Source organism: Oreochromis niloticus, linkage group LG15 (genome assembly GCF_001858045.2).
Source record: "Oreochromis niloticus isolate F11D_XX linkage group LG15, O_niloticus_UMD_NMBU, whole genome shotgun sequence".
NCBI lineage: Eukaryota > Metazoa > Chordata > Actinopteri > Cichliformes > Cichlidae > Oreochromis > Oreochromis niloticus.
Window position 1 is genome coordinate 22,639,109 of NC_031980.2, and position 26,520 is coordinate 22,665,628.

The 26,520-nt window shown below is 39.9% G+C and overlaps 1 protein-coding gene across 6 annotated transcripts in view; it reads right to left on the reverse strand.

Moving 5' to 3' along the window:
- The window catches only part of pex3 (peroxisomal biogenesis factor 3), a 54,647-nt gene extending 31,016 nt beyond the window's left edge, over positions 1–23,631 (reverse strand). The window contains exons 1-3 of one of the 6 annotated variants that reach the window (XM_025898830.1): positions 23,559–23,631; positions 9,824–9,979; positions 6,973–7,074 (exon numbers count right to left, since the gene is read on the reverse strand). In XM_025898830.1, coding sequence (XP_025754615.1) covers positions 6,973–7,074; positions 9,824–9,856 — 135 coding nt within the window. In that variant the 5' untranslated portion in view covers positions 9,857–9,979; positions 23,559–23,631. Of the gene's footprint in view, positions 1–6,972; positions 7,075–9,801; positions 9,980–20,463; positions 20,774–23,558 lie in introns of those variants that run through there. The other 5 variants (XM_005452399.4, XM_005452400.4, XM_005452401.4 and 2 more) reach the window with 5 other exon arrangements.
- Between the last annotated feature and the right edge of the window lie 2,889 nt (positions 23,632–26,520).

Here is a 26,520-nt window from a genome sequence, read left to right on the forward strand (position 1 = left end):
TCCCATGTGTTTATTTAAATTTATGAGAAATATATAAATGGTGAATAAAAATATTGAGCGAGTGACATTCTAGACCAATAACATCAAATTGATTCTTTTATTAAGTTGAACTGACACTTTTCATATCTTTGCAAACTTTTGTAACTTGAAGAGAATTCAAAATAAACTTTAGTGGGTTTGGGGGGGAAATATTTCCCTCCTTGTAGTTACAGCTTTAGAGTTTAAGCAGTCAGAGTGAAGCAGCTGATGCAGAGCTCGTTGCTTAGTCTTTTAACCCTGCACTGATAAAGGTTTTTAACTGAACTCCAGCTGAACTCTGAAAATCAAAAGATAAGTCTCCTGTTGACATTTTTCTCAACAGCTTTCCAACTAAAGGAGCTTATCATGTCACAGAGGGACAATCCAGTTACACTTTCTATCACTCACTGAAAACGTGTGTGAACTTGAATGATCCTGCGGCAACACTGCCAGTATTTATCATGTTTTTCTTGGAATATGCTGCACATTTAACACCAATATTAAGGTTTCTTTTAGCTATCTTCTACTTCTGAAGCCTACACCAGAGTACTGATATTTAATAAAGCCAAATGCTGAAAATGTTTTGATAAACTTGTTGCTTTGCATCAACTAAAGGTAAGTAAGACAAAAGTAGAAGTGAAAGCCCTAAAAAAATGATTTACAGTATCTCAAGACATTTGCACAGTACTGCACCTTAAATAACTGTAATAGTAAAATTGGCAAAAGCCTGCAGCCTAAGTAGCATTTTCAATTTCCCCAAATCAAAAATGATGCTTTCAGTTTGCTTGTTTTAATCAACCCACAATTCTAGCCTCCGAAATTAGTCAGTCTTGGATAATAAAACAGCAGCAGCTCACCTTCTCACTGTGGAGAAGCAATTTCTGATAATTTCCTCTCATTTGACATCAGTGTAGCTCCACATGATATGTAAAAGGTAAAAATAGGTTTTCACATTGGCACAGCAAATGAGTCTGATGAGCACACACAGAGTGATAACGATGCAGGCTGAGCAGACAAGAGATGAAGGTTAAGTGTGGATGCTGAATGAGGCTGCTGTGTGTGTGTGTGTGTGTGTGTGTGTGTGTGTGTGTGTGTGTGTGTGTATACTGAAACTCCACAATGATTTCTCAGATGTAAAAAAACAGCTGATCTTCAACCAGAAGAGCTTTAATAACAAAGCAAGGACAAAGTGTGTGTGTGTGTGTGTGTGTGTGTGTGTGTGTGCCATAGGTCGATGGTGTCAGACCCAGTGTGAGACTATAATCCCCTGTTGCTAGGAGAAACCTTGTGGTGTGTGTGTGTTTGCCTTTATAAACTGCAAGATTAACAGAAAAAGAAAACACACACACTATTAATCTGCTGGTTTTGCTACACTTATGAACGCATTGCTTTGGCCACCATGGAGAAGCCTGACCCTGAGTGGGGCTGGGCCAATTCCTGTTTTAAGTATACAAGGAATGAATGATTAAATAAATAAATGACGGTCAGTTTTTTTGTTGTTATTTGTGTAGTTTTCCTAGAAACCAGCACTAAGCATGACGATGGAACAGGATCCCGACCCCTGAATCATATCATCAAGATTTAGTGGTTTTTTTGTACATATATTCTGCACATTTCCTGAATTTATTTCATGTTCAGTGTGCGAATCTCTGCTGTGTGCTGCTGTCATTTACAGTCATGCTAGTTGGAAGCCTTTCTCTCTTCGCTCTTGACTACCATGTTTCACAGTGTGCGCTTCTCACAACAGAGTTGTTAGAGTTTTATATCTTTTAAGACTTCTTATTTATCTTTATTTTATTTTATTTTATGTTCCTTTAGTTTCCACGGTTGTTTTGCTTGTTTCACTTTGTCTTCAATTTTTAAGAAATGCACAGTAAGACAATAATAAAAACACCAGACACAGTCAAGCAGGGTCTCTAGAGGTGGACCAGTAACGCTATTGCGTAATTACCTATGAAAAAGACTTCCAAATTGTTACTTTCAGTGTAAAGAAGTTTAACTACACATTTAATCCCTGAAATGTCTTAAGAAAAAAAAGGCAATTTTAATAATACCTCTCAGTTTCTCAACATTATAAAGAAACAAACCCCTGTTGTAAATGGTGAGTAAGAAGCAACTTTTCTTTTATTAAATTGAATATTAACAATAAAACAAACTAATTTTCTTGCAGTTAATGGTTTATCAGCTTCTCTGGTATATGAAGTTAATTCTTACCTCCTCTTACACACAATGCAGAACCAAGCCAGTCCACTGCCAGGGCTTTAAAAAATGTATCTAAGATGCTGGTTTTACATAAAATACATGAACATCCCTTTAGTAAAAGGAATGATTTATTCAAGCCCACCTAATGTAGGATACTTAAGACTAATACTGATGCTAATATTCAGTGATTCTGATATATCGGGTGATATTTTTTTACTTTCATACAACGTTGCAATGTCAACACTCAAAGCATGGCTGAAGGGTGTAAATACAGAAACTGACAGATCAACAAACAGCTAATATCAGGCGATAACATCAGTCAGCTGATAAATCTTTTTTTAAAAGCAAGAGTTTTTTTTCTTTTTTTGATTCCCTCTCATGCAGTTGCTTTTGTTTTCTTGGATTTTAAAAATGGAAAAATGAGAGTTTGAGCTGCACTTGTAAATGGGTCAAGATCGACATTAAAATAAAATTTAAGTTACACAAACTGTGCCTTAACTAAATTAACGAGTGAAAGCAAAAGTAAAAAGGAGGACAAGCTGCAAAACACCAAGGTCCAAAAGGGTGGAGTACCACAGTCTCCAGGCCCCATCACGGGATGAGAACCAAGTAAAAATAAGATGAAAAGAAAATGAATCTACAAGTTAAAGAAAAAAAGAGCACCACATTGGAAACAGGAAATGAACCATGGTCTCCTGGCTGATAAACCTGTCCCTGATACTCCCACCAATCATCCACCCCACTTTGCACAGCACTGCGAGAATAGCAGAGAAATCAGTAACATTAGTTATTCTATTACTGCAAGTTTAGCAAAAGCATCCCAAGCACGGTCAATCTGAATAAAACAGGGCAAAATAAGTCTCTTTCTCATTTCTGTACCCCACCCATCCCCCTTGTGCAGTCAACTGAGGGGAAACATACTTAACTTTAATCCCAAACCCAAGCCTGCAAATGACAAAAGAAAGCAATCTGCAATCTGTGTGTATAAACTCATTGCATAATGAGCATTAGCAAACAGCGGATAAATCACGACAGTTCAGTTACAAGCCTGCAGGCAATCTTCTTTTTGTTAACTTTCAATTAGCTTCTAGCTGTGAGAGTCAGACACATTATTAAAATATCATGTCTCCTCTTTCTCCCTCGATCAACATCACTCAACCCTTCCCTCCTCCAATGGGAACGGCCATACGGTTGCCGTGGTAGCCCAGATAAACAAACAACAGCGATACCATGGAATACCGCAAAATATTTACAACCAGACTGGACTCACACACACACACACACACACACACACACACATACAAAAGACTCCTCACGTTTTCTGTGTCTAAGGGACACGCATGCATGAAGGCTTTGGTAGTGCTCTGGTTGTTTTGGTCTTTGGCGATGGCACCATAGCAACAATTCTATTACATCAACTCCTGGAGTATGATACATCAAACTACACACACACACACACACATGCCATCTTTGTCTTTTTCATTTCAGCAAGCATTAAGGGGAACGATCACCTCACACGCCTCTGTGGATCACTTTCTGGCTGCAGGAAGTTTCATGAGGTTTTGCATATCACAGACGGAGTTCTGGAAAATTTTCCGATTATCACTCGCAACACACACAGCTGACAGCGCTATCAGCCAGGAGGTGTGGTGTGCTGGTCGTTGTCTAAACATGAGATTAAACCTACTTCCTCTAGATGACAAATCAAAGCGACCCGCCGCTCGCTCTATTCAAATTCAGAGGTTCACCAGCACCAGTGTTCTCCACTGATAAGATTTATCAAGGTTTATGGAGTTATGATCCACTGACATGACTAATAACCCAAGGAGGACCAGCTTTACATGTCCTGCCATACAGAAACCTAATATGGCGATTCATCAATCAATAAAACTGTTTAGTGCCACTTCTCCCACAGCAGGCTGAGGAGAGGGTTTCTCAAACATCCTCCAGGTTCCCATGACGGTCCTGAGGCAAATTCCAGGGGAAAGATGTATGAGTCCTGCACCTGATGTGCTCACCCAAAGTCCCTGATACTGTGCATAAAAGATAAAAAAAATTTAGACATTGCCTGTATCTGCTTTACATTTTACGTCTTTGAACATCTATTATTCTACACAGAGGTCCTCAATTTTGTTAAAAGTTCTTTAGCTGACTTGAGACAAATGGGATCACACTTTTAACCATTTTATTTTCTTAACTTGGGGACAAATTCTCCCTCTCAGTTTCAAATCAGATGAGTCTAGAACTTGTAATGTCTTTTTGTAAAAGTGCACAATACTATACAGAGACACAGCCTGTCAGTGTGGAGTTTACACACTTTCCTGAAGTCTGTGTTGGTTCTCAGGCTTCCACAGTCCAAAGACAAGCTTGTTAGGTTAATTTGTGATTGTAAATCAGCCACATGTGTGGATGTAAGCATGTAGCTGTCTCTCTGTGTTAGCCCTGTGACGGCCAAACCACGTGTCCAGGGTGTACACCCCACCTTTCACTCTATGAGAGCTGCCATAGGCTTCAGTGACCCCTATGAACAACCTGGACTGAAAGAAAACCTTAATGTTTCAAATTAGGTCCCAAAAGCTGCAGTTCCTCTAATGACCACTAGAGGCTGGCTCAAAAATGTGGGTCATTCCCCACAGACACACATGTTAAAAAAGCCAATGTAACTGCAGAAATAAACATGTTTAATGGTTTGGGTCTTTAGAGATTGGGCAGATGTTTGTACCAACTCACTCATTTAAAATGTTTGGATTATTAGCGATGTGGTCACCAGCTGTATCAGCTACTTCTAGTAACTCAACTGGACCCCTTCATGAAGTTATAACCAGGGGTGCACATAAGTGGTCCGCAGGTGCGCATTCGCTGTCAAAATAAAAGACGCGCACCAGATAAGAAGTTGCAACACGCGTTTGCGTACATAAGATTTTCTGGAGGACGACAGACATTTGTTTAGAACTCTTAAAGATGACGCCGAAGTAAGCTCATTTAAGAGATTACTTTGGCGTCCCTCCACCTCCAAAGAAATGTCAGAATGAGTCCGAACCGCAAAAGAAGCGCGTATTCTCGGAAAAGTGGTTGCAGGAGGTGAGCTGGCTTCAAACAAATGATGAACGCACAGAGATGTGGTGCAGAATATGCCGTGAAAATCCCACTCTAGCGGACAAAAACAGTGCCTTTTATATGTACGCAAACGCGCGTTGCAACTTCTTATCGGGTGCGCGTCTTGTATTTTGACAGCGAATGCGCACCTGCGGACCACTTATGTGCACCCCTGCACATCACAACTTTGATGTGCAGTTTACGGTTAGTCTACACAGTGCAGCCATACAGTTTATAGACACAGCTTGCTGATCAGGCTTCTACCACTTGCTGATATCTCAACTGCTCATGGTCAATTTTGGCTCCAGGATGCTAATGGCTAAGCTTTGGCTATTATTTCAGCCCTAGAAAAAGGGAGGACTCTAGTTCCCAAACATAAAATGGTTTTACTGGTCTGCTCAGATATGTTCCACAATGTTTTCTGCTCAACAGATGTATCACCAGCTTGGGTGAATATTGAGTATGCATCAGTACCAAACCTTCCATTAAAGTTATATAAAGCCTATCAGCATATTGGGGATACCCCTCTCATTTCTCACTTCTCCCTCACAAGGGAAAACACCTATTTCAGAGCAGGGCGGGCAGATGGTGGTTTCAAAATATGTGCTGACAAAAGTGTAAAGAAGACAGGAAACCTTTGTTTGAATGGTAATTATCTTTCACTTGGTGAGCTGTGTCAAAATATATGACATTCCTAAAATGCACATTTTGAGGTCTTTTATTTCATCCAACTCTGAACTCCCACTATCATCTGAAAATCCTACACCTGAAAAAGAAAGATTAAACTTATATGTTTCTCGCGTTCTTCTTTGATGTATTATGATTATGAGGTTAGATAAAGCCGTTACAATACAAATGGTTAATGAGAACTCATATGAACCCCAGAAAAGCTGAATAATTGGTCCCAGCATCCCAGACACATGTTGAAAATGTTCGTGAGGAAAAGCAGCTCTGGCTAACTGCATGTTGATGTGAGGAAATACGCTTCATACAGAAGAAGCTACGAAGGAAAAAAAATGTGTTTCTATGGGTATGTATCCAAATAATTTTACAGTTAATTTGAAGCACTCAACTTTAATTTGGACTACTCCAGGCTGGGAGAATGATTCTTATCATGGAAAAATATGGAAATACATTACCTTCAATTCATGTGTGGATGAAAGGAATGGCTTCTTGTATTACACTGGTGAAACTAACTTATATCATCAGAGGGATAGCAGCAGAATTTAAAAGCACGAGGAAACCTCTGCTAGTGACTCTCAAGCATCAAAGTGCATTTTAAATATGCTTTTGTAAAATACACTGTCTTCTGTGACTTTTTTTAATTATTAATTTTTCTCATTGAGCGATTCTTTGTTTCTTTAATCATGACTTCTATAAGTTGGATGGTTTGCATTTGATGTTAAGTATTCATTATTATTTATCTAAAGCTGAGAAGAAGAGGAAACTTTCTTTCTAACCAGTCAGTTTTCTCTTAATGTAATTCTTTCAGACCTTGATGATCACTTTATATTAATCCATTGAATTTAAATACATTTACTGCATCTCATCACTTTCCTTCACCATCTACCTCTACAACTCGGCCTTATGTGTTGTAATCTCAGTAAGTCATATGATCAGTTGAACCGCAACATCTGTAGAGAAAATCCAACTCACCATGCCGTGGTTGAGCCACTGAGGAATGAAGTTGTCCAATAATTTGGGGTAGACCAGTTCTCTGTCATACATGTAGAGGCTCCAGAAAGTAAACACCACAAACTGGAGAGAGAGAGACACACACACATAAAAAAACAAAAAGTTACCAACTAAACTGCAACATGCCTTATGGAAAACACATCAGTGCCAGATAATTGGACATGCAGCACAACGTTTCTGAACTACTCCTGCCCACACAACGTCTGCTCTGTTGTCAGGTCAGTGATGAGAAACATTCGTCATATCCACCACTTACATTTTATTACACTCTGTCAGTGGTTATTTAATATGTTGAAGGTACCCCACTGGGACTACTTACCTTGGAAAATGCAGTTAAGTGTTACAGAGACAGCAAATTCAATGTTTTTGAGATGCTACATGAGTAAAAAAGTCAGCAGAAAGTGAAATCTCAGTATGATTTAATAAAAACAGACAGAGAATCATCAAGAGGCAAGCTCCAGGACTAAAAAATGAAATCAATGCGCAAATGCAGTTCTTCTAATGGCCACTTGAGGCAGTGAAAACCTGGCCCCTGGCACATGCATTAGGCTACACTCTACTTTTTACCTACTGTTAGAGATACATATACACTGTCCTCATTTATCCATTGGGTAAAGAAGGACATTGGAGGGAGACACATGAGGGTCATCTGTGATAACTTCTGCATGTCTTCTGTAAACCAAAAACTTCCCAATGATACATGCAGCGATTGCAGCAGATTTCCCACATGATCTGAATGCACCATAAGCTGACCGGCTTCCAGTCTAATGTATCTTCACGGTTTGGATCAAGGCCAGTCCAGGTTCTGTAAGACGAGGATGGAATTACCTGACAGGCGTCTGCGTTCCAGTTCGAGGCATCTGAACCAACCCACCTCTTTTTATACCGTGACTGACGTGTTCTCTGTTTCAACAGGCCAGTGGTGGCGGGAAACAATGCACGCACTTTGTCCCCTGTTGGGCACCCACAATTTTCCACCACACCATACCGTGTGGAAATGCCTGCAATATATGCACACTCCACACTTATGCATGGATAGAATGCACAAATGGAGCTATAGCAACATATGCACACACTTCCTTTACCAGGCAAAGCTTCAGACATTACCTGTGGTAATGTAGTAGTTACACCTGTTGTGCTGTATGTAACCTAAACTGTGAGGCCAATTCACACACACCAGTTAACAGCTTCTACAGGTGTGTGTGTGTGTGTGTGTGTGTGTGTGTGTGTGTGTGTGAGAGAGAGTGAGTCAGAGAAAACCTGTTCCTGGCTGGAACTCTTGGGTTACTTGGGTTTAGAGATCAACTGTGTTTGACTAGTGTCTGGTAGTCTATAGCATGAATATTTATGATCTTGTGCCAGTGCGTCTAACCCCGGGAACAGTAATAGTCAGGTAGCCACACAAATTCTCCAGTATGCCCGCTGGGGGCCACGTTGCCTACTAAAATCTTGAATAAAAGTGTGTGTGTTAAGCAAAAGACTGCCAGCCTTGCAAAAAAAAAAATGGATTAGACAGAGGTCAAAGTCTGGCTGTCTGGATGACTCGTCAGTGCTTTCTCCGTTCTGTTCACAGCATGATTGAAAAAGATGAAGCACATCATACCATTACACCCATTTTTGTAACCTCAGTAAATTTTGACATCAAGTTAATCTGTGTTCTTTCTCTTTACACAAACTCTCACAAAAGGAGTTCACCCAGGTACATGAATGTAGCCAAAGTATATCTGGTGACTCTTTTCAGCATTTTTTTTTCCAACTAACTGAGTGAGCAATCACAGCTGTTGAACTTCTTTCACTTTTACTTTTAAGTTTAAGTTACTGCTAACCAGCCAGGACCCTTTTCATCTCATGTTTCCCTACTAACACGCTGACAATCCATAGTTGTGGCAGAGCAAAAATTGGCTTTTTAAGTGATGATTTTATTTATTAAGGAAAAAAAGCCATCTAAACCTGCCTGACTCTGAGTGAAAAACAGTGAAACATGAAAAACAAATATTAAAAATACTAAGAAACCAAGAAGGGGGAAATTGGTTTTATTCTCCTATTTCCTAGTTGTTTCCCTTTAGTATGGCTTATTCTTGTTTGCCTTTTTTTTCTCTTTTTACCTTTTATTTCTTTTTATAATGTCGATATTATATATTTTGTTTTGTTTTAAGGTTGCTTTTAAGGTCTAGCCAGGAACTATGGATGAAAAATTAGCCTACGGCTAACACTGGTGCATTTACAGCAATGTTTAATAATGAACATTGTTCCTGTTACAAATAAACAAATTAAATAAAAAAAGTTAGAAACAATCATTGTTGGCACCAGACAGCATTTAGATATCACGTTGTAAACTGTAGACCTTTGTGCTTTGCAGTGTGATCGTTTGCAGATACACGGTGTAATGAGATTTTATAGCTCTGATATTTTTAAATAGTTTTTTGTTGTTGTTATGTGAACCATCAAGGTCAAAGGCTCTCAGGCTTACCCAACCATGCGCCAAATCAGAAAAAAAGCTCAATTTAAAGCATCGTTCCCTGACATTAATCACCCCATGAGGTGAGACTGAAAATGTCAGACAATTTTTATGCAGTTGACATTAACAATTTCCATGATTACAGGTTGGTAGGACACTGCCACCACCCTCAGGAGTGGAAAAAAAAAACCAAGGGTAAGAGAGACGTTAAAAAAAGGGGAGCATGGCGGAGAGTTGATTATACTAAAAATGGATTACTCCGGCCTTCGATTCCTGCAAGGCAAGCCCATCCATTCCCGGGCTATTGTGTGTTTGCCTGTGTACGTGCTTGCCTATGTGCATTAATCCTCTCACCGCTCCGACAGGGAAGGCCAGGACGGCCATCATCCAGTCTCGCAGGCCAATCAGCTTTCTCAGCTGCCGCTCCTGCTCCCTGCTGTCGCCTCCCTTAGTCAGCAGACTGGACACATCGATCAGGACACACAATCCGAAAAACACCGCCTGGATCACCTGCAGGGAGGAACAGGGGGAGTTCAGCGAGCTCTTTGGCAGCACAAACACTTTCTCACAACAAAGAGATGAAGAGAGGAGAAAAAGAGCTTAGACGGTAGATTTTTCAGAAGAAAGAAGAGCCAAAGAGAACAGACTGCAGACAATCGTTAACTCTTTCACTGCTCACTTCTCCAGTCAAACTCAATAAAAGGGGTTGAAAGAAAAAAACAGAGTTATGAAGTCTTATGATTTTAATAAATGACCAATGTTATGCTAATTCAATATATATTTATATCTGCCACCACTCACCTGAAACTGTCATGCACCAGAGCAACAACACAAACATTATCTGCTATAACTACAGAGTTTCAAGCCTTCTCTGGCATTAACATCAGTACAAACGCTGTATGCTGGGAGCTTCTTGGCATTGATTTCTATGCCTGTAGGAGTAATGTGCAGGTGGGCCAGTGTTTTTTGTTCTTATCATTTCAGTTTCAATTCAATTTTATTTATACAAAGCTAATGATTAAATGCAGAGAGGCGTATAAACACATAATGTGTGTTTACCAGTTCAGCTGCTGATTAACTCTTCAGTTAGAAGGGCTACGACAGCTACCATGTTCAGTGTAACAGTTTCTCCCATAGACTTCTATTCAGAGTTATTTGAGTGCTGTATCTCTATCATTTTAGGAGTTCTGGCTTAAGTTTGCTTCCAGCAACCAACAAAAGCCCACAAATATTCTCTTAGCAGTTAGGATTGGGTTTAGTAAAGACCAGCTGTTGGTTTTAACTAGTTTCAAGAAACTGGCACGGTGTTAAAAACTTTGTACGAAGTTCCTTTAAAAGGGGTCAACACAGTGTGTAGCATTTATCTGCCAAATATGTGGAAATCGCTTGAGTTTGTTGGCAGATCAAAAAGTGACTGAACAGGCTTTCTTGGTGTGTGCGCTGTGTTCTAGTAGCTGCATTTTCAGCAGCGTAAAAGCAATTTAGCAGCAGATTAAAATCAGTTATAACATATATACATTTTCTGCATCACTAAATTAACACATGCACATTCCCCCGCCAACGTGACGCACAGTTTGCGCTTCATTTAGTCGTTTCAGTGAGGTACGGTTTAACAGCTTGCACGTGTAAAGCACAGAATCTGTAATGTACTTAAAAAGCGACCGATTTTAAAGTGAAACTCAGAACAAGCCTAACCAGTTTGTTCAGCAGAGGTCACCATGGTGATTTACACAGTTAAAAACACACACGAAACTCTGCCTTTAAGCTCTACAAAGCTCGCAAAGCCATTAATTTTGCTTCGTAGTACAACAGAGGGCACTCTGGAACTTCACTGTTGGCGTTACTCGTGTTTGGGAAACCACAAACACAACAAGCCGCAGATTCAAGTAGAGTTGGGCTGAGCGTAAATGAAGAATCCGCGACTTTTTGTGAAAGTGAAGATTATTAAGATTAATTAAGTTTGTTTTTTTTTAAATTGCACTGTTATATCTTTCTAACAAGGACTGATATATAAGTACATTAAAAAAAACTGTTATAAAAAATGTTTCGATATTATGGGTCTGAGAAAAAAACATGTCAGGAAAGATATTGATTTTTTATTACTACTTTAATTACTAAATATCATTATTGTTTTCTAAAAATCCTACATTGGTCAGTCTCTATCATAGGTGCACAGCTCTGGCTGTGAGCACAGAAGCTCCATCCACCTGCTGCTCAAACCTTCTAATTGTGAGGGACAGCCAATCACAAGAGTGTTTGCAGAGAAACAGGCAAAGGGGGAGGAGCTAAAACAGCTAGGACAACTAAGGGTCATTTTGAATCAAACCTGCTCTTGTGTCCAAGAATAAAAACATGGAGCTGGAATCCAACATAATAGGTCCACTTTAAAAAACTTGAAGTTTCAGTGAGTTTTGCTCTTTTCTTTCTAAACTTAATTCAGAAATCCAGTGAACAAAAATCATTTGCTGCCTGCAAAAGGGAGGAGGGATATTTCCAATTCATGCCCATCACTTAGCAACAGTGCTCTCAGACTTGAAACACTTACATGCCAAAGACATCCTGCACAGTTCCTATGTTAAACAGAACCTTACTTAAAAGGCACTATAGTGTAGTTACTGTATATTGAGCAAAGAAAATGGTGAAATATACATGACAATAGGCCATGCCATAATAAGATGCAAAGACCCTGAAAAGCTTTCCCTTTAAACAGGTACAGTGAAGAAACTAGCAACTATAACTGGCTATTATTGTCGCTGATTACCTAAAACATATAGAAAACAGTTGGAACAATCTCTAAGGGCACTGCTGCATGAATCCCCATGAGCAAAAATGAGCTTAACAGCTCTCAAACTGACTTCTGGAGTGTTTGTCCAACATAAAAGAATCATCCACCAGCAGGAAACACTGTGACCTGCGTGCAAAAACTATTCCTCACGAAATGCACAATATTTCAATAAAACCACACGTGGCTTCTTTCAACATGCACCAAAAATACTTCACACTTCAAATGCTCGATTTCAAAAGAATCTCCATTAAGTGGGCTGTGGTGAAGGAGAAAACCGGCTCTGTATATTTTACCCATCTTTGCGTAAGGAAACACTTCCATCAACATTTTCGCAATGATGGATGTGACCTTCGCTTCCAGGGAAAGATGGAGAGGAGGCACAGACTACCTCTCCTCTCCTCAAACCTCCCTCTGAGACTATTAGGTATCGCCCGGTGTGATGACGGCTGGTCATTAGAGGCATTTTGGCTTTAAAGCATAGTTATGGGTGCTTCGGTATATACACGATTCTGCTGGTGAATACTGGCGTTTTACAGCGGGCAGCCTAAATAAATGTGTGTGTGTCTACTCACTGAAATATGTGTAGACAGCAAATATAAATCTTAGAAAGCTAGCATGTCTAAAGTAGCATGCCTGCTACATAAATAATGGGTTTCTATGAGAACTATGAGCAGCAACAGCACACTCACAGGCACGCACACAAGAAATTCTGAAATGGACCTAAAACTCAAGCCCTCGTTTCCGTATCAATGCTGCATCAATTTTGAGGCTTTCGTGTTCCTCGTGAGAAACTGATACACACAAACGCTGGAGCCAGATGTTGCAGCGCAGTGTGTTTCCTGGCTGCTGGTGTGTGCAGGTCTTTAATGGTACAGTTAACTGGGGGAGAGGTCTAATGTGGAAAATATGACACAGCTATTTCCCATGCTCACAAAGACACAGGTATGCTCTTCAGAGATTATTTTGCCTTTAAAAGGGCCTAAACTAAAGTTTATACATGCCAAATTGATCAATCCCACAGATTTATAAATATCGAAGGATCATTATTATTATTGTTATTATTACTACTACAAGTAAATAATTAGAAATCCACTGACCGATAGGCCAGACAAACCTGTTTCAGCTGAACGGCTATAACTGGTGACAGGCCAATCAGTCACAGACATATTCAGTTCTGAGCCAATTTAATTAGCCTGTGCTGCTGCCTGACGCACACCTTATCAAAAACGTAACTATAGAAACGTGGCGTCCTGATTTGTGCAAAGATATTTCTTCAGAGAAACAACATGTGATATGTAACGGGTCATGATTACATCTGGCATCTTCATAATGCTAATGCACTAACTGGTAATCAGCGAGTGCAGCCATCTGCTGTTTTTGTTTTTAGAGCTCTGCTGATCCATGCGTACACTCAGATGGTTCGGGCAAATGGTGTTGCAGCAATTTGAAGGTACACTTCTGAACTTTTTTTTCCCCCAACATGTGATCAGCTCAGTTGCCTCTATTTGAAGTACAGAAAGAGACGCCACGCATTACAGAAACCTTACCGCCGACTAGTATTTTAGAGGCTAAACTGCAGAGCACTGTAGGCACATAACATGTCAAACATGAAGTTGGATATACTCTAGCTATTAGTTCATTTAAAGAAATGTTGAATATTCTGTTAGGAAACTTCCTTGAATGAGAACGATAAAAGGTCCCCTAACCTGCTGATAACTGTAACGAGGTTTTTATAATGAATATTTAAAGGAGAAGTTTTATGTAAAAAAAATTATTGTATACTTTCAAAAAGAAAGTCTAATGTATTATAATCCTGACATGTTGTAGAGCCTGCATGGTGTCCTTTACACAGCTATATTGGCTTCTGAGAGATAATGTGCCTATTTTAGAAATGTCCAAAGTCTGCATTAGTAGGTTGGAGGGGTGGAGGTGACATTTTTCCCCCGAGTTATCACCCAGGACACACCTTTGTCTTTTGCACTTTGCTTCTTTTTTTTCACCTCACCTTGTGCATTAATGAGTAGGGCTGTTCGAGATAACGATATATATCGGATGACGATATATAAACGTCTATCGTTTCATTTTACGCTATCGTTTGTTTCGTGGTTCGCAAAATAAACTGTTTACGGCAATATTTTTTCATCGTTTTGATGGTCACTATAGTGGCTATATTAATTTCTTAAAGTTCTCTCTTTCTCTTATATTGAATATAACCACAGACAAGTGCCTGTTTTTATGCGTTGTCGTTGGCAACAACGACGGTAAAACCATCGCGTGTCCACTTGTTTATTTTCCACATAAACCTTTCACAAAGCTCAAGATCCTGTTGAGACTTTTCAAAATAAACTGAATCATGTGAAAGAGTATGCAGAGTATTTACGGATGAGAAGCAAAAAATTAAAGCTAAAAAATAAACCTTTGACTCAAACGTTAGAACAGGCTTTTCCCGCAGCACGCTGTGAAATATATACTCGCAAAGAAAACGGCTGCCGTTACAACTTGTGTCTAAAAATGTATAATTTCATGCATGGGTTAAAACACTCGACTCCAGGTACACGACGCCCAGCTGGAAACACTTCACGCAAGTCGAGCTGCCCGAGATTCACAGAATTTACAGAAAATTTTAAATTTTTGTGATTTATATCGTTATCGGACGATAGATGTCTTATATCAGGATATGAGATTTGGGTCATATTGCACAGCCCTATTAATGAGCCATTACAGCCAGGGATGAGAACAGGGCTAGTGGCCAAAATCGATTACATTTGTAAAAACTGTGAAGCACAATCAGTGGAATCTGAGCATTTTTATGTATGACACGTGTTGTTGTTTTAGTTTTCTTCAACCAGTGGATGAACAAACGCATCGACATCCCTGCCGCATTTAGATAACGACAGCAAGAACTCAAACGGTGCACGCAAAACAGGAAAAAATCTGCTTAAGAAATGTCAGCTAGCTTCCTCTTTAAACACAAACACTGCAGAAAGAAGGCAACCTCTGGCTGAACATTTCTCTAAAATTGGTTAGCTTTTTATAGCGACTTCACACCAGCTTTAAAGCTTGTGAATGACTGCCTAACAGAACCGGCCTCTAACAGAAGTCCCTCTTTGTGAGTGCATGTGTGCGCGCATTGTTCGCGATGAATGGGAGCTGTGTGTGTCTGCAGTTTTGTGCCTCTCGTTGCAGCATAATTTCCTTTAATTTAATAACACTTGTGAATCAAGAAAACTGATTATGAACACTAATGTTTGGCCTGTTGCTGCCTCTCAGCTGATATGTTAAGCAGCTTTTACAAGTACAGTAAAGAGCGCCGAGACAAAATGCTCGTTGTGCACATTTTATGGCCTCACAGCGACACATGTGCTGCAAATATTGAAGGAAATACGCGGCGTACTTCAGCTCAAGCACTTCATATATTACCAGTACAAAAACTTCAGCTTCCGTTATTGCAGCTTCAAGTTGTAGTAATCAATTGCTTTGTTCGTCTGGGAGCAACTATAATAATATAAAGTATGTTATCAATAATTAACAATATATTCAGAATAAGAAGTTTGATAACAATAAACACATCTAACAGAAAAAGTGACCAGTTATTGAGACAATTTTAAAGCACAAGACAACAAACACCAGCGCTGTGTCAGCAGTCACCACACAAATGAAAACTCAGCTGACAGGATTTACTGATCTCTACGGGAGAACTGATTTTATTAGAGTCGCTACTGTTAGTAAATAATGGCTGATGATTAACCTCTGGCAACTCTCATGACGTCTGGCCACCAACGCAATGCTGCGCTTCGTATCATAAAACTGATCAGATATCTTTCTAGAAATTTAGGCACAAGGTAATCACAGGCAAATATCATATCATATATGTGCAACGCAGTACAGCCCTGTTTAGAAAGCTTAAATGCAGCAAAAATGCGCATGAGCACTTCCTTGTTGATGAATCACACAAACTTGGAAACTAAAGTGAGTGAGAAGAAAACAAAAGATTTAATGCAAAAAATATATATAAGAATTAGGGCTGTTATGATATCAGGCTTTCACTACACGAATAAACCACAGAATTCACATCAATGACATTATTGCACGATCTAAAGAAACTTTTTAATTTGATCTTTACTTTTTCTTTGTTTATTTCTGTGTGTTTTTTTAATGTGTGTTCTGCACATTTTTAGCAAATAAAATACAAATATGTATCGCAATGTGACGAGACAACAACTGCACAAATGCATACAAAAAGAGCAATTGCACTGAATGGACAGTGAGACGTTAGTTATGATACACCATGTAAGTTAGGGCTGCTCGATTATGGCAAAAATGATAATCACGAATATTTTCACTGAAATTGAGATCTCGATTATTTGACGATATTTATTTAACAATAACAATGTATTGAATAATGGCTTTAAAGATTGTCAAAAAATAATATAAAATAGTGTGCAAATACTGATTACAGTGCAAATGTTTGCAATATAAAAAATAAATGAAAAATGTAAACATCTATGTTTAGTGAACTTCAAAATACTGCACAATATTTGATCCACGTCTGACTCCGCAAACCCATAATGTTTCCACCAATGTTCCCTCTAATTTTTCATGTGTCTGAGCGAACACACAAACTCCCTGAGCGATCCCTTGGACCACTGTGAGCGACATCAGACGTGTGCACTGTGGTCACGCCAGCATCTAATCCATCCAAGTTACATGTTTATTAAAATAATCAAATTACAGCATTTACATTTATGTTAGACTACTTTTAATTAACTGCTTTAGCCCACTTACAGTGAAAATTTAAAAAATCCTGTTTATAACCTGTGTAGTATGTTAACACTATTGGAAGTAAAAATAACTTGAACTCCAATTTTGAAAACACAACTTTCTTTCTTTTTTTTTCATAAAGCTCTGACTTGTATTATGAGTATGAGTCTGTGGTCTGGGAGAGAGTCTGTAACTCTCTGTCTGCAAAATACAGTATATAATGACCAATGTTGGGCAATTAATTATATAGTTACTACTTCAAAAAAGTAACTCAGTTTGGCAAACAACAAAGTTTTTTGCAGCTATTTATTTTTTTAATGCAGCCAAGGCGTTTTTCTAAATAAACATTTCAAACTATTTACAGAACAATCAGCTGTTCTGCATCAAATCTGATGCCACACAAATTATTTGTGTCACTCCAAAAAATAATTTCTGTCCACTATGAGATAAAGGAGAACAACAGCCTGATACCTGCAGGCCTGACAACAGGAGATGTATCACTCCTGTAACACCTGTAACATTCAGCAGTCGCCTCATTGTTCTGACACACACAACAAAACTATTGACTACACTACACACTAACTACACAAGATTTGCGCTAAACGTAGCAAATCTCTCACATCTCAGAACACCGCCGTCACTCCTAAAACTTCCCCCCGTTTCTTAACATCTAGATGCCACGTTGCCACATCATTTTTTGATTGGTCGACACGGTACTTTTTTCGACCAATAGGAAAGGGTGGGGTTTTTTTTGGTTTTGTCTTTGCTCACAGGCGGAGAGTGCTTTCGAGCGTTTTCCTTATAAAACGCCGTTTTTACCGTTTCTTCTCGCAGTAAATATAAACAACGATAGTATTCAGGAAGAAAACCAAATATTGCATTTTTTTTTTTAATCATAACTCTGGTTTTACCAACACAATTAAAAAACTGGTATAAAGTCCACACTTTTTCCGTCAATTTTTCCGTCTGTCCTGCTCACATCTCCAATGGTTGTACACGTTGTCATTAATGTGGCTTCACTGCACATCAGCCACGCCGCTTTGCTAGCTAAAACACCGGTGTCGGCGCATAAGGACGCTGTCATAGCCTGTCAACGACGTTGATTGGCTGCGTATATACTAATGTGAATCGCATTATTGGCTGGACTATAGGATAAGGTGGCATCGTTCTAATCCCATACAGGAGCAGCCAGTCACTTACTGACTAACACTGCAAAACAGAATTGTTAAAGTTTTAATTTTAATTTCAATTCAGGTTAGATTTTTTTGTGCGCAACGCAGATTTTCTGTGCGCAGAGACCGTGCCAGCAGTGCGCAATTGCGCACGTGCGCAGCTTAGAGGGAACATTGGTTTCCACACCACTGAAGTCGTTTTACCTCTCTTTTCAACCAACGGCATTCTTTCTTCAGCAGCCATTATCCTCTCCTCTCCAAATAACTTCTGCTTAGCTTTCCGAGCTTCCCTCGGGTCCTCTTAATTGTTGTGACGCGTGTTCGAAACGCAGAGAGGTGCGCTCGATTTGCCACACGGAGCAGCGCGAGAGTAAAGCACGAGGGAGGTGCTAATAATCGGCTCAGTCATTTTTAATGATCGTTGAAAACCCAGATCGTAATCGAGATTAAAATTCGATTAATTGAGCAGCCCTAATGTAAGTGTACAAGAATAAAATCTACATGGGTACAATCTTCAAAGAACAGTGACCACTGATCTTACTCAGGGTTGCAGCCGCAATGTTCAGACGCTTTATTATTCAAGGTTAGGGAAAGCTGCGCATTTTCACTAACATCATATTTTGACTTTCAAACTGACAGACACTGCGCTCTCATTGGTCCACACCTTGTCAATCACAAGCTTCTTCTAATATTTGCTTTCAGTGTTGTTGTTTTTTACATTATGTGTCTTTAGCACTTGAGAGGTCACTTTCAAGCACTTAAACATATTTCCTTTGCTGTTAACAAAGAATTTATATCATTGGGTCAAGCCTCTTCTTGATTTTGATTGGCCACTGAGAAAACAGGGACACTGAGCACTGAAAAAATTCTGTGCATTGAGCTGCCAACTTTGCCGGTGATTCTATTCAGACACTGTACAAGAGTTTTTGTGTTTTGTCTGGGTCTGATCCTGTGTGATGATCTACACCTGATGAGGTGTGGATAAAGGTGTCTGGTATCAGTCTTTATGTTGTGACTTTCAAGTCCGGTCACAACAGTTATTACCTAAATCCAAGTTACGTCATTACTGTTTACTGGGGTCACACAGAAATCTAAAGGAGGGCTGTTTTCCTGCAGACTTCTATGCAGACTTTGTACAACAACAACAGACACCTTCTGCTGGTTTAAGCCACTTTCTCAAAACTACATCTGTCTTTTATGATGTCTGTAAAGTGGAGAACTAATTTATAAATTAAAACAAGCAAAATTTGTTCACAAGCAGGACCTACAGGTAACTTATGCATATTTTCACCACCATATTTTTATTCCATTATGCTATTAGCGTGGTGTGCACGATGATCAACATCATCAACACAAAATGCCTTAACCGGCACTTTATAAAGGCCACCAGGAGTTGACCCTAGTGCTGTGCGAAACAACTCCGAGATTATGGGAAGTCTATGTGAAAGCATCCCTCGGTGTCCTTGCTCCATTACCTCAGTTAGCACTTTGGCAGCTAGCTTCAAGTTTCACTGAATAAAACATCAAGTCTATTTTATAGAAATCATTTCTTTCTGCAAGTCGGAAAAGAGAATTTTCCAGAACATGTTCTTGAGAAGGTGATTAGAGTCTGATCCAGCCCAACAGTGAAAAGACTCATCTCAAGGCTTTGCAAACATCCCAGTGGCTATGTCCATCTTTTATATATACAGTCTATGGTCTAAAAAGGACTTGAGTGTAAATCCCACTTTCTTAGTACAGATATGTTCTGGGCTGCAGCTTGTTTCGAACTTCTTTAAAACACATAAGAAATAACTGAGAAATTGATTGACAATTTATTACCGATTTTTTTTTTCTTGTCCTACAATCAGCGAGCACTAAAAATCCCACATCCCTGTCATTTCTGAGCCTCTCAGTCCTTCGGCATCATTTTTCTGACACTTCCCAACTGCAAGCTTTCACAAGGTTCGGTGCACCCGCGGCGCGCTCCCGCAAGGGGAAGCCTTTATGACGGGAGAGCTTTCTGCCCCACAACGCACCTGTTCCGGTTCACCTCAGCACCTAACCACGTTGCGAGCTTCAAACGCGACTGCAGACCCCGTTTAGTGAAACTCCGTGCAATTCACCCCTCCCTCTGTCACTCCCGACGAATCAACGAGCCAAACAAAGAGCGCAAGGAGGCGGAATTTAAATGTGATCGCAGCGCCACGCGCGCACTCTCTGCAGCGCGTGCATTGCCTCGAGCTGCGCGCTAACTTCAATGGGGTGTTTAGATCAGATTAGACGTGAAATCTCACCAGGTCGATGAAGGTGAGAAACTTCCAGCTGCCGCCGTAGGTCTGGTGTGCCGGCATGTCTAAGGCTTTGTAGTGGCACAGGATGGAGAAATAAGACAGCAGGATGGCGACCCGGAGAACCTGCGAGGGGATCAGCGCCATGATGCTCGCTTTGCACCTGTATCTGTTTGTCCGTCTACCTGCCTGCGCTTTTTTTCACCTCCCTAATGTCTCTATGTGTCCGTATTTTTACTTGGCTTAACCTGCCTGCCTGTCCGTGCTTTTCCTGCCCCCCTACTGTCTGTGTACTGCTTCCGTGTTATGGTGATGATGAAAGGGGGAGGAGTGTAATCTCCACAGTCTGTGCAGTTATAGCGGGAGTTACAGTATGTTGGTGTTTTCTTAAGGAACACATAGCTTGAAGAAAATTAGAATAAAGCACACTGGGACAATAAATAAATAAAAAAAATACACATCAAAACTTGGTTTAGTTTAAATGCTAAATAAAATTGCAATCAAATAAAAATCAATCTGGACTTAGAGATACAAATGACCCAAAGGTGCGGGTTCTGTGCATTCATTCAGCTGGTGGTGCAGAAAATGTTGATGAAACTAGTGGGAATAAAGCCAGTAGAACAGTAAACGCATACCAAGAATACCTGTTTAATCAATAAGTGAATGAATACTTTCACTTTGATATACCAACAAACTGGCACCATCTCCTTCACAGGAGTATGTCATGGTAGCCCTATAATGTGTCAGAGCTGTAATGTGCAGCCAGCCAACATATTAAAAATAAGTGTCAGCAGCGAGAGCGCACTCATAAAATAACTAATAAAAAACAAATTAAAATGTTTGTTTCACCACTGTGTGTAATAAATCATCAGATTTATGGCTTTCTGCAGCATTAGTCTCTTATTTGCAACAGTATTGCATATTGCTGTTACATTTTGGGCTTTTTTATAGTTTTTTATCACAGTTTTATCATCTAATAACAGCTGATTGAAACAGGCAGCACCCATCGATTCTATATGCACATATGAAAAATCATACGACATGTGAAACAAAAATCACACAGAGGCTGAAGTGAAAAGCTGATAGCTGCTGTAGTGATGCCCGTTATCTTAGACTGGGGTTTTAGGTTTTATAAGGGCCAGCTAACGAAAGCATGGCATTGTTTAACATACTTTTTTACTTTTTTTTTTTTTTAAACCTGAGCCATACCAAGTGTCTCTGGAGAAATTATGTTCAGCATTCCCATAATTTTGCCTTGCACTTTGTCACTGCCAAGGAAATAGTTTTGAAAGGTGTGGCCTTTTCTGGCTTCATGGTCAGACAGTATTTTCTGTTTGATTTAGAATTATTCTTTTTCACTGACATCATCTAAAGAAGCAACAACATCTGAGAAGCATCTGTTAGTCTGGAAAGGGTTATAAAGCCATTTCTAAGGATTTTGGATTCCAATGAAACCACCATGTCCATCCATAACCGCCACCCATAAATAGAGAAAACTCGGAACAGTGGTGTGCCTTCCCAGGAGTGGCCAGCCTACCAAAAATTACTCCAAGAGCACATCAGTGACTCATCCAGGTGGTCACAAAAGAAACCAAAAAAACATCCAAAGACCTGCAGGCCTCACTTCTCTCAGTTAAGGTCAGAGTTCATGATTCAACAATATAAAAGCGACTGGGCAAAAATGACATCCTTGGGAGAGTTCCCAGGTGAAAACCACTGCTGACCAAAAAGAACACAAAGGCTCGTCTCACAATTGCCAAAAAAAACATTTTGAGGATTCTCAAGACTTTTGGGAAAATATTCTGTGGACTGACGAGACAATAGCTGAACTTTTTAGAAGGTTTGAGTCCCTGTTACATCTGGCATAAAACTATTTATACAAAGAACATCACGCCAACAGTTAAATTTGGTAGTGATACGAATCTTAAGATTGGACCAAATATCTTCAACAGTGATGTGAAATAGTCATTACCAGTTACACTGTAACGGCTCCTTCTGGTTTTCAAGAGTGTCCACCAGCCTGATGGTGGACTTGGTTCATTTGTTTGTCATACCCTTCAAATATTGTTCTTTTTTTAAAACTATACTTAAGCTTTAACGAAAAGAATGCATGTGAATGTGTGTCACCTAATTTGATGATGGAGGGTAAACCTGTATGTTTTTAATAAATCAGTTGCTGAAATAAAAATCAACTGATTTAAGCTATGTAGAGTATCTAAGGAGGCTCTGCAGGCGAGCAGAGAGGTGATGTTGTTGCTATGGTGACGCTGAGCAGCTACTCAGGCAGAAGTGTTGTGCCATCTCTGCACTTACAGCTTTATGGATGGATGGGCACACGAACAGATAGACCTTACACAAGTCTCTTGTGACTGTCATGTAATGTGTTTCAGTGTGTTTAGTGCAACATAAGTCATGCCTGTGACTGAGCAGCCTGTTCCACCTGCCAAAATACTGTAAAGACCACACACTTATGCCTAAAAAAGTCTCCCTTTTTGGGTTCCTTTGCCAGGCCAAATGTTGTGGTGAAGCTCTGTTTACAGAGCCATCTGTTTGTCTGTTCGTTTTTTTGTCTGCCAGCAAGACAACACAAAACCTACCAAACTGAATTGTAAAGGAATTTAGTGGCTTGGTGACACATCTGCAAAGGGTCCATCATTGGACATCACAACATGCTTTGGATGAAGATCCACTTTTCAAGTCTAATTACAATGTGAAGAAGTCAGTGCTAATGATGAACCTACAGAGATTTGTCAACAGGATGTGCAGCCCCGTTCTAGTATTTTAGCTCATATATTTCATATATTGAAAATTTCTATTCATTTGGATAACATAAGTAGGCACAGCAGTACAGAGGTTATTACTGTCACCTCACAGCAAGAAGATAAATTAATGATGCAGTAGGAAACTTCAGTCAGCCTGACTGGCCAAGGGGTGACCACAAGAGGTGACAGTACATCTATCCCACCATAGCCGCCCATCTGGTTACACCACGCAACCAGCGGTGGTTAAGTGGCTAAGCTACATGTCATAGAACTAGAGTTACATTCTATTTAGTTTTATTTGTAAAGCCCCAGTTCACAACAGGACTTGTCACAACGTACCTTCTGCAGGGGTCTCGAACTCCAGGGCTCGAGGGCCGGTGTCCTGCAGGTTTTAGATCTCACCCTGGGTCAACACACCTGAATCAAATGATTAGTTCATTACCAGGCCTCTGGAGAACTTCAAGACATGTTGAGGAGGTAATTTAACCATTTAAATCAGCTGTGTTGGATCAAGGACGCGTCTAAAACCTGCTGGACACCGGCCCTCGAGGCCTGGAGTTCGAGGCCATGTTCTAGAGTAAAGATCTAGAGAGAATACAGCGAGAGCCTCAGTGATCATGTGATCTAAATAACACTTGGTGATGGTGGGAAGGAAGAACTCCCCCAATTCCCTTTCAGAAACAGGCTCATAGAAGGATGGTCATCAGCCGTGATTGGCTGGGAGTTGGCTGGAGTAAGAAACGAGGTGCACAGAGAACACATAAGCCACAAAGAGGACAAAGCACAAGTTAAAGAGACATAAGTGTCACATACCATACTAGATGTGTGAGGAAAAAGACCAAAAAAAACCAACAAAAAAAACAGGTTATAGGGGTTTGTTCTCAGTTTGGTCCACCTAATAAAAACTTCAGCTGAAACCCAATTTTGTCACCAGATGTTTTCACCTTTTCAGAAATACGTATTTCTCCACCACAGTGTGGTTAGGAGAAAAAAACAGGGGCAGTTGCTATACATGGAAATTATACCTGTCATTTTGTGGTAAATGTGGTCTATTTACAACAGAATGACTGGTTCTTATAAAGTAAAGCACTTTTCTACTCTACCTTAGTACTCAAAGAACTCGCTTTGTACCACTTGCCTCATTCACCCATTCATGCAAACACTTCATTCTATGCTTAAGTGCTTTCTAGATAACATTCACACACATCTAAACTCCAATGGGTGGATCCGAGAGCAATTTGGGGAGTTTTTAATTTTTTGCCCAAGGATATTTGGCAGGCAGACTGTAGCAGCCGGGGTTTAAACTATGAACCTTCCAGTTAGCAAATGATCTGCTCTACCTCCAGAGCTACAGCCACCCATGAGGTTGTGTTTTCCATGAAGGAACACCAAAATTCAGGAAGTGGATCTAAGTATACTTCCTGTTCCAGAACGTTCAGCCTTCCTCCTTGTTCAGAATAGACATTGAGATTATGGTTAGCTTTCCCCTCTTACCTTGTTTGGACTGTCTGTCTGCAGTGACGGTTTTGTAAAACCTGGTCCATTTTAGCTGCCAGATGCTTTCCATGGACCCAGCAAGAGTAATGAATAGATTTGACTCAGTTTGGGACATCTTTGTTTATAAGAGTAGTGACGAGTAATTTAATTTTGTGTATCTATCAAGTTTGGGAACTCATAAGAGACAGGTAAAAAACAATACATCCATACTTCCTAATATAGGTCGAGCCCAGAGCAACTAGTTTCTTTTCCATGAAACAGTATGACTCAACACAGTAGTTTACACTGTAAAACCATTCACACCTGGTAAAACTGTCGATCTGTGCACCCCCAGTTTACGTTGCAAGCTTCTTGTTATAAATTGGAGGGGTCTGAGCCTGAAGTCAAACTGGTAAAGCCCCCTCTTAAAATACTGAGTCATTTATTTAGCCGTTCCAGAGACATTATGACTTCATCCAGCTGCCTGTCTGCAAGGCTTGGAACAAGGAATACTGAATATGTTTTGGTGATGATCCAGATTTGGGAAGATTTGGGATTTCCGCTGTTAAATTACCGTAACATAGTGATAGATGTGTCCAAATCCAAGTAGTCAGTTCCATTTAAAATGCAAGTAATATGTGTGATTACTTTGAGATTCAGTAACAAAGTGTAAATGGGTCAAATCTGTTGTCAACTGCCACTGTTGCTTTCATAGTATCTTTTGTAAACACAAAAGATTCCCAACAACAGAGCTAACAGAACAACTCCACTTGAGATATTTAAGGATTGAGTGTCTTGCTAAAGGGCACCTCAGTTGTCGTTGCTGAGTGACTGAAAACAGTGTCTTATTCCGACTGGCAACTCAAAGCAGTAACCATGGCTGCCATGGGAGAAAGCTCTTAATACCGCTTGTTTTGGGGTTTGGAAGAGTTTTGTGGAAAATGCCAGAATGATTGGATGGAATACTTTGACCCTCACAGATCCCTGAGAATCCTGGAAAAAGCTGGTGCTTCTGTGTGTGTGAGAAAGTGTGTGTGCATGTGTGTCAGTGTGTGGCTGTATGTATAAGGCTTGTGAATGAACTGCTGGGCTGTATCGGTGCCCAGTAAAAGATGAGTAAGGATTATTTTGAATAGCAAATTATAAAAAGCTAAAAAAGTATAACATTTCGGAATAATAGGTCCCACTGTTGAAGGGTGCAGGTTTGAATTTAGGTCAGATTAATGGGGTAGTTGCTTGGGTAGACTGTGGCATTTAGTTGCACTGGTTAAGGTAAAGTAAGGGGCTAGGAAACTATGTTAGTATATGACCTCACAAAGATAGCTCTGTTTCTGTCAGTGTGTTAGGGGCATGTGAGTTTCCCATTGTGGAAATAAGTCAGTTGTACCAGGATGCCAGTTTCCAGCCTTGTGGAGACACACTTTAAAATCTATGGAGGGTCTGCATAGAGCTGGCAGAAACTTGCTTCCTCTTTCCCCTTTTCTTGTTCTTGTTGTCTTCCTCTTTTCCTCTCTAAAATATTCCAGTGTGGAAACATTATTGTGACTGTCGGGGAATAAGAGGGAGAAAGTAAGAACAAGTCAACATATTCCAGAGGTTAAAAACTAACCGCACTTCCTGAAATAACTTGTAGAACCACCTTTAACAGCAGTAAGCTCTGAATGACTTCATCCAGCTCTCGCATTTGTTTTGGTGTTTTGCTCTGAGGCTCTTTGTGATGTCTATCTCGAAAGGTGCTATGCATATAAAAATTACTTTACTTAAATTGTTGTGGAGGAATATTGGTCCTCTCTATGTTCATTGAGGTTTAAGGGGATTCATTTAC